Genomic DNA, 17,683 nt, shown 5'->3' on the forward strand with positions numbered 1-17,683 from the left:
GTGGGAGACCCGGAAGAGGTTCCTGGTTCCCAGCATCGGATTGGCACGCACTGGCCCGTTGCAGCTCACTTGGGGAGTGAATCATCGGATGGAAGATCTTCCTCTCTGTCTCTCCTCCTCTCTGTATATCTGACTTTGTAATAAAAATAAATCTTTAAAAAATTAATAAAGCAAAAAAAATTAATAAAGCTTAAAAAAGAAAATCTTTTTATACCAGAATAAGATTATCTTTTGATTCTATTTTTCCATGATCTTTTTGAAATGCCTTAATGTTAAGAGAATTGTGAACAAGAAGTTCTAACTTTGAGAAGAAGGAGATGAAATAATTGGAGCAGATTAAGGCAAGGTGTTTGACGGGTGGGAGAGTTAAAAGTGTCCATGCAGATTGCAGTGTTAGCATGGTCAGGGAAGAGCTTGTGAACAAGATATTTGAGGGAAGACTTGAAGGGAATTATGGGTATCTGAGAAATGAGCATTTGGGGCCCAAGGACTGTGGTAGGTGTCCCCAGTATGTTTGAGCAACAGCAAGCAAAGTTTGTAGCCGGAGTAGAATGGGGTATAACGGCAAAGGCACTTCAAAAAGTTTTTGGAAAAACAACTCAAACATGACACGCAGGGCAGGCACTGTGGCCCCGCAGGTTGAGCTGCCAGCTCCCATACAGGCATCCATAACTGTGTCTGTCCATCTCCCTTCTCCTGCACCTGCAGGACAGCCACCCATGGGAGAGATCCGACTGGAGGCCCAGGCACCTGGCTTTGAAGCCATGAAATGAATGTTTTGAAAAGGAACCAAGATAACGTACACTTCCCATGGACTTTCCCTGGTGTGTGAATAATAAATACATTTGGAGCAGAGTTCTTGCATAGCAAGTAAAACCACCGCCTGCAGCCCCAGCGTCCCATGAGGGTGCGAGTACAAATCCCAACTGCTAAGTTCCCGATCCAGCTCCTTACTAATGTGCCTAGAAGAGCTGCCAAAAATGACCCATGTGCCTGGGCCCCTGCACACACATGAGAGACCTGATAGAAGCGCCTGGCTCCTGGCTTCAGAGCTGCCCAGCTCCAGCCATTGTGGCCATTTGGGCAATGACCTAGCAAATGAAGATCTCTCTCTCTGTCTCCTCTTACCAATCCCCCTCTGTCACCCTGCACTTTAAACTTAAAAGAAAAAAATGAAAATAACAAAGACTTATATATATTCGTTGTTTTACTTTCTTTTAAAGATATATTTATTGTTATTGGAAATGTAGATTTACAAAGAGGAGAGACACAAAGAAAGATCTGTCTGCTGGTTCACTCCCCAAGTGGCCACAACAGCTAAAGCTGAGCCAATCCAAACCAGGAGCCAGGAGCATCCTCCACGTCTCCCACGCGGGTGCAGGGTCCCAAGGCTTTGGGCCATCCTCTACTGCTTTCCCAGGCCACAAGCTGGGAGCTGAATGGGAAGTGGAGCAGGTGGGACACAAACCAATGCCCATATGGGATCCCAAGCATGCAAGACAAGGATTTAGCTACTAGGCTGTCATACTGGGCTCCCCTGTTTTACATTTTTATGCAAGCAGTACCATACTAAATATTGTTATATACTTGTCTTTTTTATCTTAGTGTTGCCTTTCATTCCTTTTTAATGGCTTTGTACTACTTTGTTATATGGATATAGAAGTTGTGCTAACCATTCCCATGTTGGTAAATATTGAAAAATACCTTCTGCAGAGTAAGAACCAGTTTTCATTCTCATCAAGCATGCTTATCAATCAATACAGAATCAAAAACTTTTGTTTCTCAAATAAGCTTTAGTATCGAGCTGTCTGCCAGCCTAAATTTGGACCACACAGACGCTCAGCCTCATATAATGGAACTTTTGCAGTCACCTATTTACAGCTCCAAACCTGCTAGGCCAGGGCCCTCAGCAGCAGGGGGAGCTCTGGGCCCCAGGAGGCCTGTCCCTGCTAGGCCAGGGCCCTCAGCAGCAGGGGAGCTCTGGGCCCCAGGAGGCCTGTCCCTGCTAGGCCAGGGCCCTCAGCAGCGGGGGAGCTCTGGGCCCCAGGAGGCCTGTCCCTTCTAGGCCAGGAGGGCCCTCAGCAGCAGGGGAGCTCTGGGCCCCAGGAGGCCTGTCCCTGCTAGGCCGGGAGGGCCCTTCAGCAGCAGGGGAGCTCTGGGCCCCAGGAGGCCTGTCCCTGCTAGGCCAGGACCCTCAGCAGCAGGGGAGCTCTGGGCCCCAGGAGGCCTGTCCCTTCTAGGCCGGGAGGGCCCTCAGCAGCAGGGGAGCTCTGGGCCCCAGGAGGCCTGTCCCTGCTATAGAGCTAGGAGGAGCTGGAGGCTGCTCTGGACAGGAGGGCCACACGCTAAGAACCACGAAGGCCAGTAGTAGCGTGAGGACAAGCTTCTCAGTTGCTTGTTACCCTTTGATCGGATTCTAGAGCACAAAAATGATTGTTCTTGACCATTTGGGGTTGGGGAGGGGCTTGTTTGTTGATTTGTTTGTCGTTAAAGATTTATTGTAGTTTTATTGGAAGAGCAGACTTACAGAGAGGAGATATAGAAAGAAAAATCTTGAGTTCAGGTGACCACAATGGCCATAACTGAGCCGATCCAAAGCCAGAAATCAGGAACTTCCTTAGGGTCTCCCATGCGGGTACAGGATCCCAAGGATTTGGGGCCTGCTGCTATGCTCTCCCAGGTCATAAGTAGGGAGCTGGATGGGAAGTGGAGTAGCTGGCACTCAAACCAGTGCCCATATGGGATCCCGGCGCTTGTAAAGGAAGGATTAGCCACTTGACCATCACCCAGGCCTCTGACATTTTGCCCAGCCGACTGCTTTGTGGAGAGAGGGTTTGTCGGCCTCAGTCCATCTTTGAGAAGCAGTTGGAATATTTTCAGTGGCCAATTTGCTTTATCTTTTAATTAACATGGTCAATAAGTTAGGCTTAGAGATCACATTTTGAAATAACATTTATTTCACTGTTCTAAGCTTGCCCAGCTCTAAAATTTTGTTTACTACTAATATCCACCCTAAGTATTTTATCCCTTATAGACTTTTCTTTTTCTTGTTTAAACAAATACATATATATTTGTATTAAGCATACATATATTTGTATTAAATATGCAAAATATATGAAATTAAATATGCAAAAATACAGAAGGAGTAACGGCATCCTTCTTTTACAACTTTTTTCCTTGCTTCAAAAATCATTTCTGCACCTGATAGAGTAGCCTAGAGGCTAAAGTCCTGCCCTTGCATGTTCCTGGATTTCATATGAGTGCTGATTTGTGTCCCACCCGCTCCACTTCCCATCCAGCTCCCTGCTTGTGGCCTGGGAAAGCAGTTGAGGACGGCCCAAAGCCTTGGCACCCTGCTCCCGTGTGGGAGATCCTGAAGAGGCTCCTGGCTTCAGATCAGCTCAGCTCCAGCCACTAGGGCCACTTGGGGAGTGAACCAGCAGATGGGAGATCTTTCACTCTGTCTCTCCTTCTCTCTGTAAATCTGACTTTCCAATAAAAATAAAAACATCTTTAAAAACAAAAGAATCATTTCTGAACATTGTCTGAGTTCCAGTCTACATTTTCTGTTTTTGTTGTTATTTATAAATATTTAAAATTAGTATTTATTTTTCATAGGAATCAATAGTGAAAGAATCTGAAATTAATACAACTCTCGAAATACGCTTCTTCGGAAAAAAAGGAGAAAAAAAGCTTCATTATCAGGAATTTCGAAGGTAAATGCAGATGCCCTTATCATTTTCTGGAAATTTGGTGGGTAAGAAGTGAAGCAAGCAGGCCTGACATTGTGATTAAGCCGCTGGCTGCCTTCCTTCTCGTGCAACCTGCTTCCACTAACGTGCCTGGGAGACAGCCGCGGATGGCCACGTGTGTAGTCCGCTCCCAGCCGTGGGAAGCTGCAGGTGAGGTTCCCTGCTCCTGGTCCAGGCCCAGCTCCGAAACAGGAATGAAACTAACAGATGGAACATCTCCATCTCGCCCTCTCCTTCTGTCATTCTGCCTTTCAAATAAGCACATGAATAAATCTCTAGAAAGAAAAGGAAGAAATGAAGAAACAATCCATTTCTCAGAAACCTGGACCATAAAACTAAATACTGTTCAGATCTGTGTACTGTCTTTGAGAGCTAAACCTGTATGATATGTACCTCTCATTGAATATTCTAACCTATTATGAAAAGTATTACCCATTTGATAGAATACAGCAGTTCTTTTTAGTAACCTTATGTTCACAACTAAGAGACATGACCATAGTATCATAGTAAACTCAAGCAGCCCCAACTTTAATTGAAAGAGTAACCTTTTTTTTTTAATTAATTACGTTTCATTTTGTGACAGTTTCATAGGCTCTCGGAATCCCCCAACCCCTCCCCGTTACCCTCCCCCAATGGTGGATTCCTCCACCTTGTTGCTGTATTACACTTCAAATTCATTCAAGATTCTGACAGGAAAGAGCTGGCATGGATTGGCTAATGCCTCGCTGGGTAGGACACAAAGATTAGTCACTCCTTACCATGGTGTTGGGGACTTTCCTGCACACCCCCCCCCCCCAAAAAAAAAAATGTTCTGCACCTTAACTGCTGACAAATGTCTTGTTAGAGTTACAAGCCAGTCTAGATTATCCTAAAATCTGCCAAGATCAGCAAAATTATACTTCAACACAACAAATGGCTAAATACTAAAATGAAATAGACACGAGACAGCTGAATGGTACCTTATAGCCATTTTAAGGTATATAGCAGCTGGTCCTGTGTATGAACTAAAATTGAAATGTCAATGAGATAATCATAGGTTGTGGTTAAGAACTTGCTTCTTTTTTTTTTTTTTTTTTTTTTTTATTTTGTTTTTTTTAACATACTGGTTACGCAAAACCTTGTCAATTCCATAATGTTACAAATTGCTGTTAATGTTATATTGAGAGTCTTAATTGACTGGGATGATATGCTACCAGCTCTGACTTTGGACCAGAAATGGTCTCCCCAACAAACTGTTCAACCCATCTGGACAATGAGTAGCTGGACTCTATGCTGGGTATATGTTTGCAAGGAAAGAATCTTGATGGAATTTGAACTGTAATACTGCATCAAGGTGGAGGAATCCACCAGGGGGGAGGGGTGTGGGGAGGGGTGGGGGGATTCCCAGAGCCTATGAAACTGTCACATAATGCATAATAATTAATAAAAAAAAATTTTTAAAAAAATAAAAAATTAAAAAAAAAAAAAATTCATTCAAGATTCTTTCATTGCAAGCATAGAGTCCAGCATCTTATTGTCCAAATAAATTCAACAGTTTCTCAGGGGACCATCTCTGGTCTGAAAGCAGAGCTGGCAGAATGTCATCCCGACCAATTAAAAGCCCCAACATAACATCAACAACAGTTTACAACATTATGGAGTTGATTGACATGGTATTGAGTAACCAGTATGTTAGAAAATGCAAGTTCTTAACCACATCCTGTGCCTACTTCTTTGACATTTCAATTTTAGTTTATACACAGAACCGGCTACTATACACCTTTAAATGGCAATAGGGTACTGCTATTCAGCTGTCTCGTGTCTATTTTCATTTTAGTATTTAGCAGTTTATAGTGTTGAAGCATAATTTTTACTGAACTTGGCAGATTTTAGGATAGTCCAAACTGGCTTATAACTCTAACAAGGCATATGTCAACAGTTGAGGTGCAGAACAGTTTTAGGAGAGGTGTGCAGAGAGATCTTCAATACTTTAGTGAGGAGTAACTGATCTTTGTGTCCTACCTAGTAAGGTATATGAGTGTCCAAGCTGACCATTTCCTGTCTGATTCTAAGCTTTCCTTGTTGTTCTCTATCTGTCTACTCTAATTTTTTTGGGGGGGGGGGGTGGGGGGGCGGCTCCAGAGCAACCCTGATGGTCATTGCAGGAGCGGGTGGGGATCCAAAGCTGGAACTAAGTAAGGACCAGAGAAAGCTTCCCTCCCGAGTTCCAAAGGGAGTTTACTGTTCTGTTTCTGAGATCCGCTCAGGGCTCCCAGCTATTGTTCCGATGACATTAGATCCTATGAGGAAGGATCTGGGCATCTTCCATCCCATGTGGGAGATCCGAGAGGGAGTGGATGACCTCAGAGTTCCTGGCCTCTGAAGGCACTCCAATTCCCCGTGGTCTCCTTGGCAGTTGGGATGCAGTCCTTGGTGCCCATACTGACAGTCCTTGGTGAGAATCTGGGAGTCTCCAGGGTTGGGATACAAGCCTCCTCCTGTCCGCCTGCTCCACTCTGGGGTCCCCCCCTGCTCTGTGCATTTGACCTCCTGTTAAGAGGTTGTCAGGATCAAGAGTAACCTTTTTTAATTATAATTTTATTTTCAACACTGATTATATTTATCATTTGGAAGGCACAGTTATAGAGAGAGGCAGAGAAAGGGAAGTCATTGCTGCCTCGCTCTCCAGATGACCAGTCACCAGGGCTGAGCCAGGCAGAAGTCAGGAACCAGAAGCTTCTTCCAGGTCTCCATGTGGGTGCAGAGGCACAAGGGCTGTCCCATCTGCTGCTGCTCTCCCAGGTGCATCAGCAGGGAGCTGGATCAGAAGTGGAGCAGCTGGACTTGAGTCAGAGTCCATCTGAGATGCTGGCATGGCAGGCAGCTGTGCAATGTGCTATGCCCCAATGCTGGCCCCACCATTTACCATTTCCTTGAGTCTTTGAGGCAGTAGGGTGGTCTGCCTGATGCATCATAACCTGCTGAGAGCTGGCTGACTGGTGGTGGGCTCTCACCCAGTGGCTTGGCAGGGGCAGCTTAGCTTGCGCCACAGACCCTCACTCTCTGGCACAAGGGGCCAAACAGTAACCATGCCGCTCCGTGGAAGGAGCCATATACAGCATGGAGGATGTGTGCCTGCCCATGCTGCAATAAGGTTCTAGACTCACAGCTATTCCTAACAACTTTTAACCAGCCAGGCTGTACTTATTTACCTGAGATGGCAAGACTCTCGTGTATTATTTAAGTATTATAAACATTAAAATACAATCTTCTGCTTACTCTCACAATGAGAATAACTATGCAAAATGAGACGGTGTACCTCCCTGTGCTGAATGACTAAGCAGAGCTGAACAGTGTGCTTATTAGAAAGCAGTAGAACATGGGGACAAGAAAGCTGATTAAGGAGGCACAAGACCTACCCCTTGTTCAGCTCAGGGCAGTTTGCCAAAGTTGTTTGTTGTTGTTGTTAGTTGTTTAGTACATATCATATACTTTTTTTAAGATTTATTTATTTTATTACAAATTCAGATATACATAGAGGAGGAGAGACAGAGAGGAAGAGCTTCCATCTGATGATTCATTCCCCAAGTGAGCCACAACGGCCGGTGCTGCGCCGATCCAAAGTCGGGAACCTGGAACCTCTTCCAGGTCTCCCATGCGGGTGCAGTGTCCCAATGCATTGGGCCGTCCTCAACTGCTTTCCCAGGCCACAAGCAGGGAGCTGGATGGGAAGTGGTGCTGCCGGGATTAGAACCGGTGCCCATATGGAATCCTGGTGTGTTCAAGGTGAGGATTTTAGCCGCTAGGCCACGCCGCCGGGCCCCATATCATATACTTTGATATCTAAGGCCATGTGTGGTCCCTCTGGAGTATACTATGACATGCCAGGCCATGTCTGCAGTACTAGGTATACTCCCTTGGTAATAGTACGCATGCAGAAAACCTTTGAAATGCCTTATAATCAAGGCCTTCATAAAGCAGTAGGTCTTTGGAGAACACGGGACATCAGTGTAGTCTGTGTTGCGTTTTGGGAGTAGCTGTTCAGGGGAGCTTTGTGAGCCAGGTTATGAGAAATGAGCAGGAATCAGACAGGCAGACTTCATTTCAACAGGAAGTCGTTTGAGGGAAAAAGAATGACAGAAGCAAAGACGTGAAAACTTTAAAATATATGGTTTACTATGGGGATTATAAGCAGTTGATTAGAGCAGTGTCATGTGGCGAGAATGGAGCTTAAGGAAGGATTTGCATACCATGACACAGAGCTCGAATTAATTCAGCAACGAGAAGCCCTGAAGAACGACCCATGTAGGAGATTTGAATCACGTATGCCCATCACCCCAACAGCAGAATGAAGGACAAATTTTATGAGAGAGGATTTGAGTATTTCAGAAAAGAATTGAAAAGAGCCTTGAACTATTGTGGGAGTAGCATTTTGAAGTGGAAAAGATTTCCAGACTTAATTAGGAAGTAAAATTGTAGAGCTCAGTGATCAATTAGATATGAGGAATAAGAAGGAATCCAATAAAAAACACAATTTCTGAACTACATTCCTTTTTATAATTTTTACTTTGTTTTTAATCTTGGTTACATAGTTGAGAGGAGTGCACACCCATGTGGGCCTCCAGTCAGGGTGAGAAGGGTTGAGGTACAGAGGAAGGTGGGTGGGACAAATGTTTCAGTTCTTTCTTTTTATTCTCTTCTGTCTGCTGGGAGAGGCAGGAAAGGATGCCCCTCTGCTGTTGAGTTACATCACCAGCTAGGAATGGAGAACCGTCATTTGATGACTCCTTAGAGATCCCGTATATTCTGGGGGTGTTGAGTGGCCTCAACAGTTCTGAAGGCATTGTCAGCTTTGTTGCACCAAGGTTGAGAAAATCTTTCCAAGGTCCATTGGCTGCCCAAGTCCACTGTAGTACATCCACAGTCCAGGCATCTGCCACAAAGCCTGGCCAGGAGAGTTGTCCAACCTCTTCCATTCTCTGATGAGGTCTAAACTAGCTTGCTGAAATGTCTTTTGTATCTATCTGGGTATGCTGGCCCTGCACAGACATCAGCAACTAAGGAAGCCCAGTTCCAGTATGTGTACTCCAAGGTTGGAACATATACTTGGTGAATGTCCCTGTGGCCAGTGTTAGAGCCCAACAGTCTAGCTGGGGAATCGCCCAAAAACTCTCACCTACGGTGATGTCAGACTTGACTCTGTGTGCATCAGCTAGTTCAGGGTCAGATTTGATCCATTGCACACACTGGTGGGTGCTGTGGCCTAGTCCATCCCAGCCCTCTTCAGGCCTGGCCTTAACACACAACAGCAGGTGCAACCCCCAATAAGCCCCACTGGAACTATTCCCAGCCCCCATTTTTTACACGTGCCAGCATGTGCTGTTTCCTAGCCAAACCCAGGCTGAATCTGATCCCAGTTCTCATGCACACCAGTGGGTACTGTGGCTTAGCTTGGAACAGCCTGCGCCAGATATGATTCACACATTTGCTGACAGGTGTTGCTACCTTGGCCGGACCACCCCACCCCCAACCTGGCCCTCCTGCTTACAGCAGGAGCTGCAACCCCTACCAGGCCCACTCCCAGCCCCAGATATTGTCCTTGCCAGTCCAACCTAACATGACTCAAATCTAGTCCCAACACTTGCCAACAGGTGCTACGACTAACCCGCCCAGCCCACACCTAGCTGGTATCTCAAACATGCCAGTGAGTTTTGCATGCAGATCCAGCCTTCATGCCAGCTGGCTGACAGGTACTACCACCAGGGCCCTTTCCAGCCCTGGCTCTCACACTCACCACGGGAAGCAGCAGCCTAGCAGGAGAGACCTCGAAGTTCCACTCCCAGGCCCCCTCCCAGCCCTGGGTCTTATGTGTGCTGGCAGCAGGTATTGTGGCCCAGTTTAGCATGACCCACCTGCTCAGTCTCAGCCACATTCAGTAGCAGGTGTCACAGCCTGAATCAGCCTGGCCCACCCCGAGTCCCAGCTCTAGCCAACAAGCACAGCAGTCTAGCCCAGCCTAGTTTAACCCAAGTCCCAACCCTCATGTGAACTGTCCCAGCTTTGCCAGCTGGCCCACCCACAGCTCTGGCTCTGGGGCTCTCCCACAGGAGCTGCAGCATAACAGGGGAATTCCCCAGCTTCACCTACGATGCCCATTCCCAGCCCCATATTTCACTCATGCCAGCAGGTACTACAGGCAAGAACTTAAGGAATGTATCACCAGGAAATACCAACACTGAGACAAAATCAAGCAGAATTATTAGAAATGAAGGTCAAGACCCAGTGCGGTGGCCTAGCAGCTTAAGTTCTCACCTTGAACATGCCAGGATCACATGTGGGCACTGGGTCTAATGCCCGGCAGCCCTGCTTCCCATCCAGCGCCCTGCTTGTTACCTGGGAAAGCAGTTGAGGACGGCCCAAAGCCTTGGGAACCTGCACCCATGTGGGAGACCCGGAAGAAGCTCCTGGTTCCTGGCGTCAGATCAGCTCAACTCTGGCTATTGTGGCCACTTGGGGAGTGAATCAGTGGATAGAAGATCTTTCTGTCTCTCTTTTCTGTATGTATATCTGACTTTTGAAAAAAATTTTAAAAAAAGAAGGTTCACACAGTGCCAAAGGAAGAAATAAGTAATGTTTTTATACCGTGTCTTCTACTTCTGACATTCATTTGCAAATAAATCATTCTTCTAAAATCAAATAACAATCAAGTGTATGTCACTACAGTACACTATAAGACAAGGCAAAGTAAAAGAATGGCAAAATATTATAAGCAAAACGTTGGGTGAGCTCTAAGTCCAAACTTGGAATAATCCAAGTTTTAGAAAAAATTCCTCTTTGATCCAGAAAGAAGCATGGCCTTGGTAAATGTCTGTCTCCAGTGTGGTTGGGAAATGCTGTAGGTAACAGATCCTTGCTCACTACACAGGTAGAAGCTAAGATCAGACTTTGCATTTGTACTTTTAAAGTTAATAAGTTAAGCAAAGAACCTAAAGCAAGCCATTTTCAATGGTGATTTTTCTCCACTGAACTAGAAGGAATCTTTTTTTTCAAAATCCCAGTACATTTCCATTTGAATTGTTACATGACAGCAAGAACAGAACTTGTACCATGTACAAAAGTAAATAAAAGGATCTGTAACATATTAAGCCTCATGGAGATCATAATACTTTTCACATGATTTAGGTTACAAATAAATCAAGGATAACATTTCTGGGTTCTGGTTCAAAGAAAATATGTTTTTATCTGATATCCTTTCAACTTGTACCTTTCCCAGAAAGCTATTGATGACAGTGTGATCGAAGTGGCATGATGTTTTTATAAGAAAGGAATGTTGAGTCATACATATGTTACTGTCTATAAGGCTATAAATATTTCTGGATAGAGCTGAGCTTTTGATTACATTGATCAACTTTGATACCTGAAAAATACTAAGATAATACTAAAATGCTAATGCTAATGTTTAAAAGCAGTACTTCTCCTTAAAATTTCTCTGATTATTGATAGTATTTGTATTTCAGAATCTTATTTCTATGAGTTTTATTTTCTATATGTTTCTACAAATTTTAGGTCTTTATAAAAATGTAGGTTGCACTGTGCGTAGGGAGTGTCAGAGTGACGCAGGCACTGGATTGAGCATCTCTGCCTCTCTTCCCACAGTCCTCTGCACAGCACTGAAATGTCACCACGTCGGGGCCAGCAGGCCGACAGTTCATACGGAATTATTCTGCCATCCCACTTACATTAAGTTTGAGTGCTGCGTGTTACTGATGTCGGTTTTGTATTTCAATAGATTTATGGAAAATTTACAAACAGAGATTCAAGAAATGGAATTCCTCCAGTTTTCGAAAGGTTTGAGTTTCATGAGGAAAGAAGACTTTGCAGAGTGGCTGCTTTTTTTCACTAACACTGAAAATAAAGACATTTATTGGAAAAATGTGAGAGAGAAGTTATCAGCAGGAGAGGTTGGTATGCCCTTTTATTGTACATGTGACAAGGATGATATAGTAGATTAGAAATGTCAGTATAATCAAATGAAGTAACCTCAAATTAATCAAGACTAAGCTACTTTCTGTTATTTAAATATGCAATCCAATTAAGAAGCATTTCTTACATACTGTTTTCTCATTCATGAGCAAGGTAGGAATCAGTGTAGCGACCGTGAACTGCTCTTCTGGCAGAGTCAGGAAGTCTTACTGTCATAAATGGAGCCATACATCAGTGGCAGGAATCATTTCTCAGAAATGCATCATGACATTACTTCAGCATCGTTTGGCATCACAGAGTGAATTTGCACAGACCTGGATGGCATAGCTTATAGTCTGTGGTATAGATGAGTATCTGACATGACCTACTGCTCCCAGAGCCGTGATGAACAAAACAACACAGAACTAAACCAAGCACACGCAACAGCAGTACAGTCAGGACAGCACAGTGCAAGCTGTGTGAGGCTGCTGCTGGTATGACATGGAATACTGCTTTACAAATAACCTTTTGTCACAGACAGAATAACAGAATACATCCTAAAATAATAATTAGAAGTGTAGAACAACAAAGTAACCATCTTTTATTATCAAATATTATGTATTATATGTAGATGTGTATACAACTTATGATGAGTAGCAAATACATAAACCAGTAACCATCTTATTACCAAGTACTGTGTATTTTATATTTTATATGATTAGCAGCACAGCAAGTGTATTAATGTCAGCATCATCACACACACATAAACATCCCACTAGGCATCAGGAATTTGTCAGCTCCGCATTATAATCTTATGCTACCACCATCACATGTGTGGCGTGTCACTGGCCAATGTGTTGGAATGTACTACATGTCTGTGTAGTGGTTCTCCCCTCAGTCAGGTGGAAGGCGCTAGCACATGCTTGCACTGGGACCCAGAACTCTCCACGTCGTGCTGCCTTGGATCTCCATCATCTGGGAATATCATACCCTAAAGACAGGGCAGGAAAGGTTAGGGAGAATCACACTCCAGAAGTTAGATGCTTTGGCCTAGAAACATCACCTGGCACTTGACTATTGGCCGGAATAACTCCACCTGAATTCCAGGAAGCCAAGAAGTAAAATCTTTCGTATATGCAAAAATCAGAAAAGGACAAAAAAGGCAAGCACCATTGCTTAGTGGGCTGCACCAGCATCCCATGTAGGCGCCAGTTCATGTCCTGGCTGCTCCACTTCTGCTTCAGGCTCTCTGCTTATGGTCTGGGAAAGCAGCCGGGGATGGTTCAGATCCTTGGGCCCCTGCATGTAGGAGTTGCAGAAGAGGCTCCTGGCTTCGGATCTGCCAATCTCCAGCCGTTGCAACCATTTGGGAGGTGACTATTTGGGATGCAGCTCAAAGATCTGCATCTCTCTCTCTCTCTCTCTCTCTCTCTCTTTTTTTCTCTCTCTCTCTAAATCTGCCTTTCAGGTAAAATAAATAAATCTTCAAAAGCAAAAAGAAAGAAAAGAAGCATATATGAGTGAACATTGTGGTTCTCAGTAAAAATACCACAAGGCAGATCTCTTAACCCCGCATTGTTGTCCTTGGTCCGCCCTGACCGAATACACAGACTGGACAACTTAGCAGAAGTTTGTTTCCTCACAGTTCTCGAATCCCAAGACCAAGGTGCTGGACAGGAGGACGAGGCCGTGGTGGGTGGCAGTGTCTAAGCTCGCACACTGTCACCACATGGCCATTTCTTTGTGCACACCCATGGAGACAAATAGCAAGAAGGGGTGAAGCTGGGTCCTTTTCCTGTTCTTGCATTGAACACCAGTCTTACCTGATAGCCTCATTTTTTAAATAAAGATTTATGTTTACTTAATAGAGTTACAGAGAGAAAGACAGAGATAGGTCCCATGTGCTGGTTGCTCCTTAAATGACCCCAACGGCCAGAGCTGAGCCAATCCAAAGCCAGGAGCGTCTTCCAGCTCTCCCACATGGATGCAGGGGCCTGGGCACCTGGTCAACCTCCACAGCTTTTCCCAGTCAGTCACGTTAGCAGGAGCTGGATCGGAAGTGGAACAGCCAGGACTCGAGCCAGCAGAGATGTGGGTTGCTGGTGCCACAGGTGGCAGCTTTACATGCTGTGCCCCCGATAACCTTCGTTACCTCTCAACAAGGATGGCTCCAAATAGAGTCACGCCAGAGGTTAGTGCTTCAGCGTCGGAACCGAGGGCTGCATGCCGTTCAGGCTGTATCTCGCAAGGGGCCCCGCTCACAGTGCCAAGTCTGCACTGCAGCCCTGCGGGTCTCCTGTGGTCCCTCCTCAGCTCTAAGACCTCGGATTTTCTTGTTCTGCATTTTGCACTTGTAACAGACTTGTTTACAGAGATCAAAGTTCATAAGCTGTATGGTAGAAAAGAAGGTTCAGTTGTTAGATTGATGTTTTTATAAAGTTGTAATAAAAGTTCTTTTTTTATTTTACTAGAGCATTAGTTTGGATGAGTTCAAATCATTTTGTCATTTTGCCACTCACTTGGAAGACTTTGCTATCGCAATGCAAATGTTTAGTTTAGCTCATCGCCCTGTCAGACTAGGTAAGTATCATGAATCATTGTTTTTATCACCTATAAATAATTTCACTCAGTTCTTTGGATGGTAGCAATCAGGAAGCTGGCTATGGGCTTGGCATGGTGGTGTAATAGGCTAATAGTCTACCTGTGGTGCTGGCATTCCATATTGGCACCAGTTTGAATCCCAGCTGCTGCACTTCTGGTACAACTCCCTGCTAATGGCCGAGAAAGCAGCAGAAAATGGCCCAAAGCCTTGGGACCCTGTGCCAATGTGGGAGACCCAGAAGAAACTTCTGGCTTCTGGCTTCAGACCTGCCCAGCTCTGCCATTGCAACCATTTGAGAAGAGCACCCTCTGTCTCTCTCTGTCTCTTTCTCCACTCTCTAACTCTGCCTTTCCAATAACAATAAATCTTAAAATGTGGCTATCAGTAAAATAACTGATTGACCTTTTAATTCAACATGACATTCTAGGTTCACAACACTCCCAGATTAATGTTTGCTTTTTTTTATTTTTCTCATTCTTCTAAAAAGGAGAAGGAAATGCTTAAATATGTGTGTTTGAAACACTGATTAAACTAAACAGCTTACTTGTGGTTATTCTGATTCATTTCCAGCCAAATTTCGTGACTTTAACACATTCTTGTGGGTATTTTGTGTTTCTCTTCCCAAATAGTAAAAATTGAGATTTGTTTCACTTCTTAAGTAATGCAAGTTTAGACTTCATTGCCCTTTGACTTTTTCACCTGGTTGATGAGTTCTTTTGTTTTGTTTGCAGCGGAATTCAAGAGAGCCGTGAAAGTAGCAACAGGACAAGAGCTCTCCAACAATCTTCTGGACACCGTCTTCAAGATCTTCGACCTGGATGGGGATGAGTGTCTTAGTCACGGGGAGTTTCTTGGAGTGCTGAAAAACAGGATGCATCGGGGTCTATGGGTAACAGATGTTGAGTCTTTAAAAATACATGTATTTCTACAGTTTAATACTCATCTTAAATCTACAGTTTGGGCAAAACCAAGGTTTTGAATAGAGGTTTTGTCATCACTTGTTAAAAAGTTATAAGATGTAATTCACAATGAGATATCCTTTACAAATGGGATTCAACATTTATCTTTACCTTTGAAAATAAAACTTGGATTGGATCAGAGCCTATCCCCTAGGATATAGCTTTGGGCTCCAGTTAGAAATGCTTGGATTCAGACCCCAGCCCCGTCGTGTCGACCTTCAGGCCCTTCACATCCACACAGTGAGGAAATGACAATGTCAGAAAGAGTGATTGTGAAAATTAAGTGTAAAATACTAGCACTTTCACAAGACATGGAATAAATCTTACCTATCATTCAGTCACACTCACATATTAATCTTTAGATGTAGAGCAAATGAAACTGAGGGTCTTGTTTAAAGCCAGCTAGAAGCACTCTCATGAAAGAAGTCTACAAAGGGAAGATCAGACACAGTCGACCCAGGAGAAGGAGCGAGAGAAGGAAAACCACGGGGGGCTGTTCGTGGAGACAAGGCCGTGCAACCTCAGAGAGTGAACTCACTCTCCAACACGCACTTCGCGGACAGTGAGCACCGTCTTGCAGGCTCTGTAGCCACGGAACATAATTATTCCTGTGAATTCAACCCATCTTTGCAGTTAGCAGTTAAATACACCTAGGAGCTCTTTCTAGTTTCTAAAAAACAAAAGTAAGAAGAAAAGTCGAGGAGTTGTAAAACAGTGATAGGAGCAAGAACAGCCCCAGTCAAAGTGGACCTGCTTCCACTGGGCTGGTCTCCAGGAGTGCCACGCTCCTGGGGTTTCCAGGATGCAAGTATTTTCTGTCATTTACTTTTCCATTTTACCAAGTGAATTATCCACAAAGCGCTTAAATGAGTCAGATCAATGCCTCCTGAACTTTTCCATCAGGTGTTTTGTGACCTATTATTTATTTCTTTTTAATTATAGATCCTTTTAAGTCAGCTTCTTAGTCTTGAATTTTAATTCTGTATCGCTAGATGAACTTCACCCACCAAAAGGGAAACATTATAAAAACCCTAGAGGGGGAAGTATTATAAAAAAATGAACTCCCAAGCCTACATATTAAAGAAGATGGCTCTTCATTTGTCTTCTTAGGGAAGAAGCGTGAGTAATGGAAACTTAGTGAGCTTCCGTTCCTTAGCTAACCGTCAGCTTAGCCTCATGGCACATTCACTCTTCGTGTCTGGCCCTAGTCAGAGTTGCGTGGCAGCCATCAGTCACCTGAACCCCTCTCAGCTGCTCTCCACAAGAGTGTAGGAAGGACATAAACAGTCACAGAGAGTGCACAACACAGCCTGCTCAGCTGTGCACAAAATAATGCCTTCATTTCTACTGTTTGTTAACAGGTGCCACATCAACAAAGCATTCAAGAATACTGGAAATGTGTGAAAAAAGAAAGCATTAAAGGTGTAAAAGAAGTCTGGAAACAAGCTGGAAAAGGCCTTTTTTAAAAATGTAATAATATGGTGGCTCCCCAAGGATCGCTCTGAATGTCGGAACTTGAGAATTCAGCCCTCAGCCACTTCCTTCCTCCTGTACAAATGCCTTGGCTTTGCTTTCTGATTCAATCATTTCTTGGCTCTCATTAAAGAACTTACTAGAAAGAAAAATTATTCTTTTGTAAAAACAGGTCCTGTATTGCATCAGAAGGCCTACATTTGAGGTTTTGTTTTGTACTTTGATTAGAAGAAAAAGTTTTGTTGATTTCTTAGGTACAAACGCATGATAAGCTTTCTGGAAGAGTAAACGAGTTTTTTTTTAAAAAAAGTTGATCAACATGGCCAGTATGAATTTTAAAAGTTGTGATGTTCCTAAAAGGGAAAATGAAGTTCTAAAACTTATTTTAGATTTTTCTCATCCACATCTTATATCTAATATCTTATATCGCAGCAATTTCCTGTAGATTTTGCTTCAGTTAAGTTTGTATTCACTGTCTTAAATAATGTATAAATTTTCATGTCCTGTTGAAGCAGAATAAAATATTTGCACAAAAAGCCAAAGTACTGAGATGCTATTTTTTTACATGTGTTTTTTAATGCAGAAGTTCATCCCTTGCCAACCTCGCTAGTATATGTTCTTAAAAACCAGTGTGATGTGGACAATTCCGAGCCCAAGGGCACTGTGGACTGTCCTGGGTTTCAGGAGATTTTATAAATGATACTAGGAATCAATTGGTATTGAAATAAATGTAAAATGTATCAAACTGGCATTTTTAAAAATATGGTACATGGAAGTTATCAAAAACAGGTAATGCTCAAAAAAACAAGAAAGAGAACTAAGTAAAACTAGTTCCTATCTCCAGAGAAGAGGCTGGTTCCAGGACTGCGGCAGGCAGAGCCCCAGAGGCTCCTGGACATCTTGTGCCTTGTAGCAAGCAAGGGCCCCAGGCGGGATGGGCAGTCAGCTGAAAGGCC

At 43.9% G+C, this 17,683-nt stretch overlaps 1 protein-coding gene across 1 annotated transcript in view; it reads left to right on the forward strand.

Moving 5' to 3' along the window:
• MICU2 (mitochondrial calcium uptake 2) overlaps positions 1-17,263 on the forward strand; it is an 89,277-nt gene extending 72,014 nt beyond the window's left edge. Inside the window, exons 8-12 of the mRNA XM_058670980.1 lie at positions 3,619-3,716; positions 11,521-11,692; positions 14,165-14,273; positions 15,027-15,184; positions 16,616-17,263. Coding sequence (XP_058526963.1) covers positions 3,619-3,716; positions 11,521-11,692; positions 14,165-14,273; positions 15,027-15,184; positions 16,616-16,720 — 642 coding nt within the window. The 3' untranslated portion in view covers positions 16,721-17,263. The remainder of the gene's footprint in view (positions 1-3,618; positions 3,717-11,520; positions 11,693-14,164; positions 14,274-15,026; positions 15,185-16,615) is intronic.
• The last annotated feature ends 420 nt before the right edge of the window (positions 17,264-17,683 follow it).

This window comes from Ochotona princeps, chromosome 12 (assembly GCF_030435755.1).
Source record: "Ochotona princeps isolate mOchPri1 chromosome 12, mOchPri1.hap1, whole genome shotgun sequence".
Classification (NCBI taxonomy): Eukaryota; Metazoa; Chordata; class Mammalia; order Lagomorpha; family Ochotonidae; genus Ochotona; species Ochotona princeps.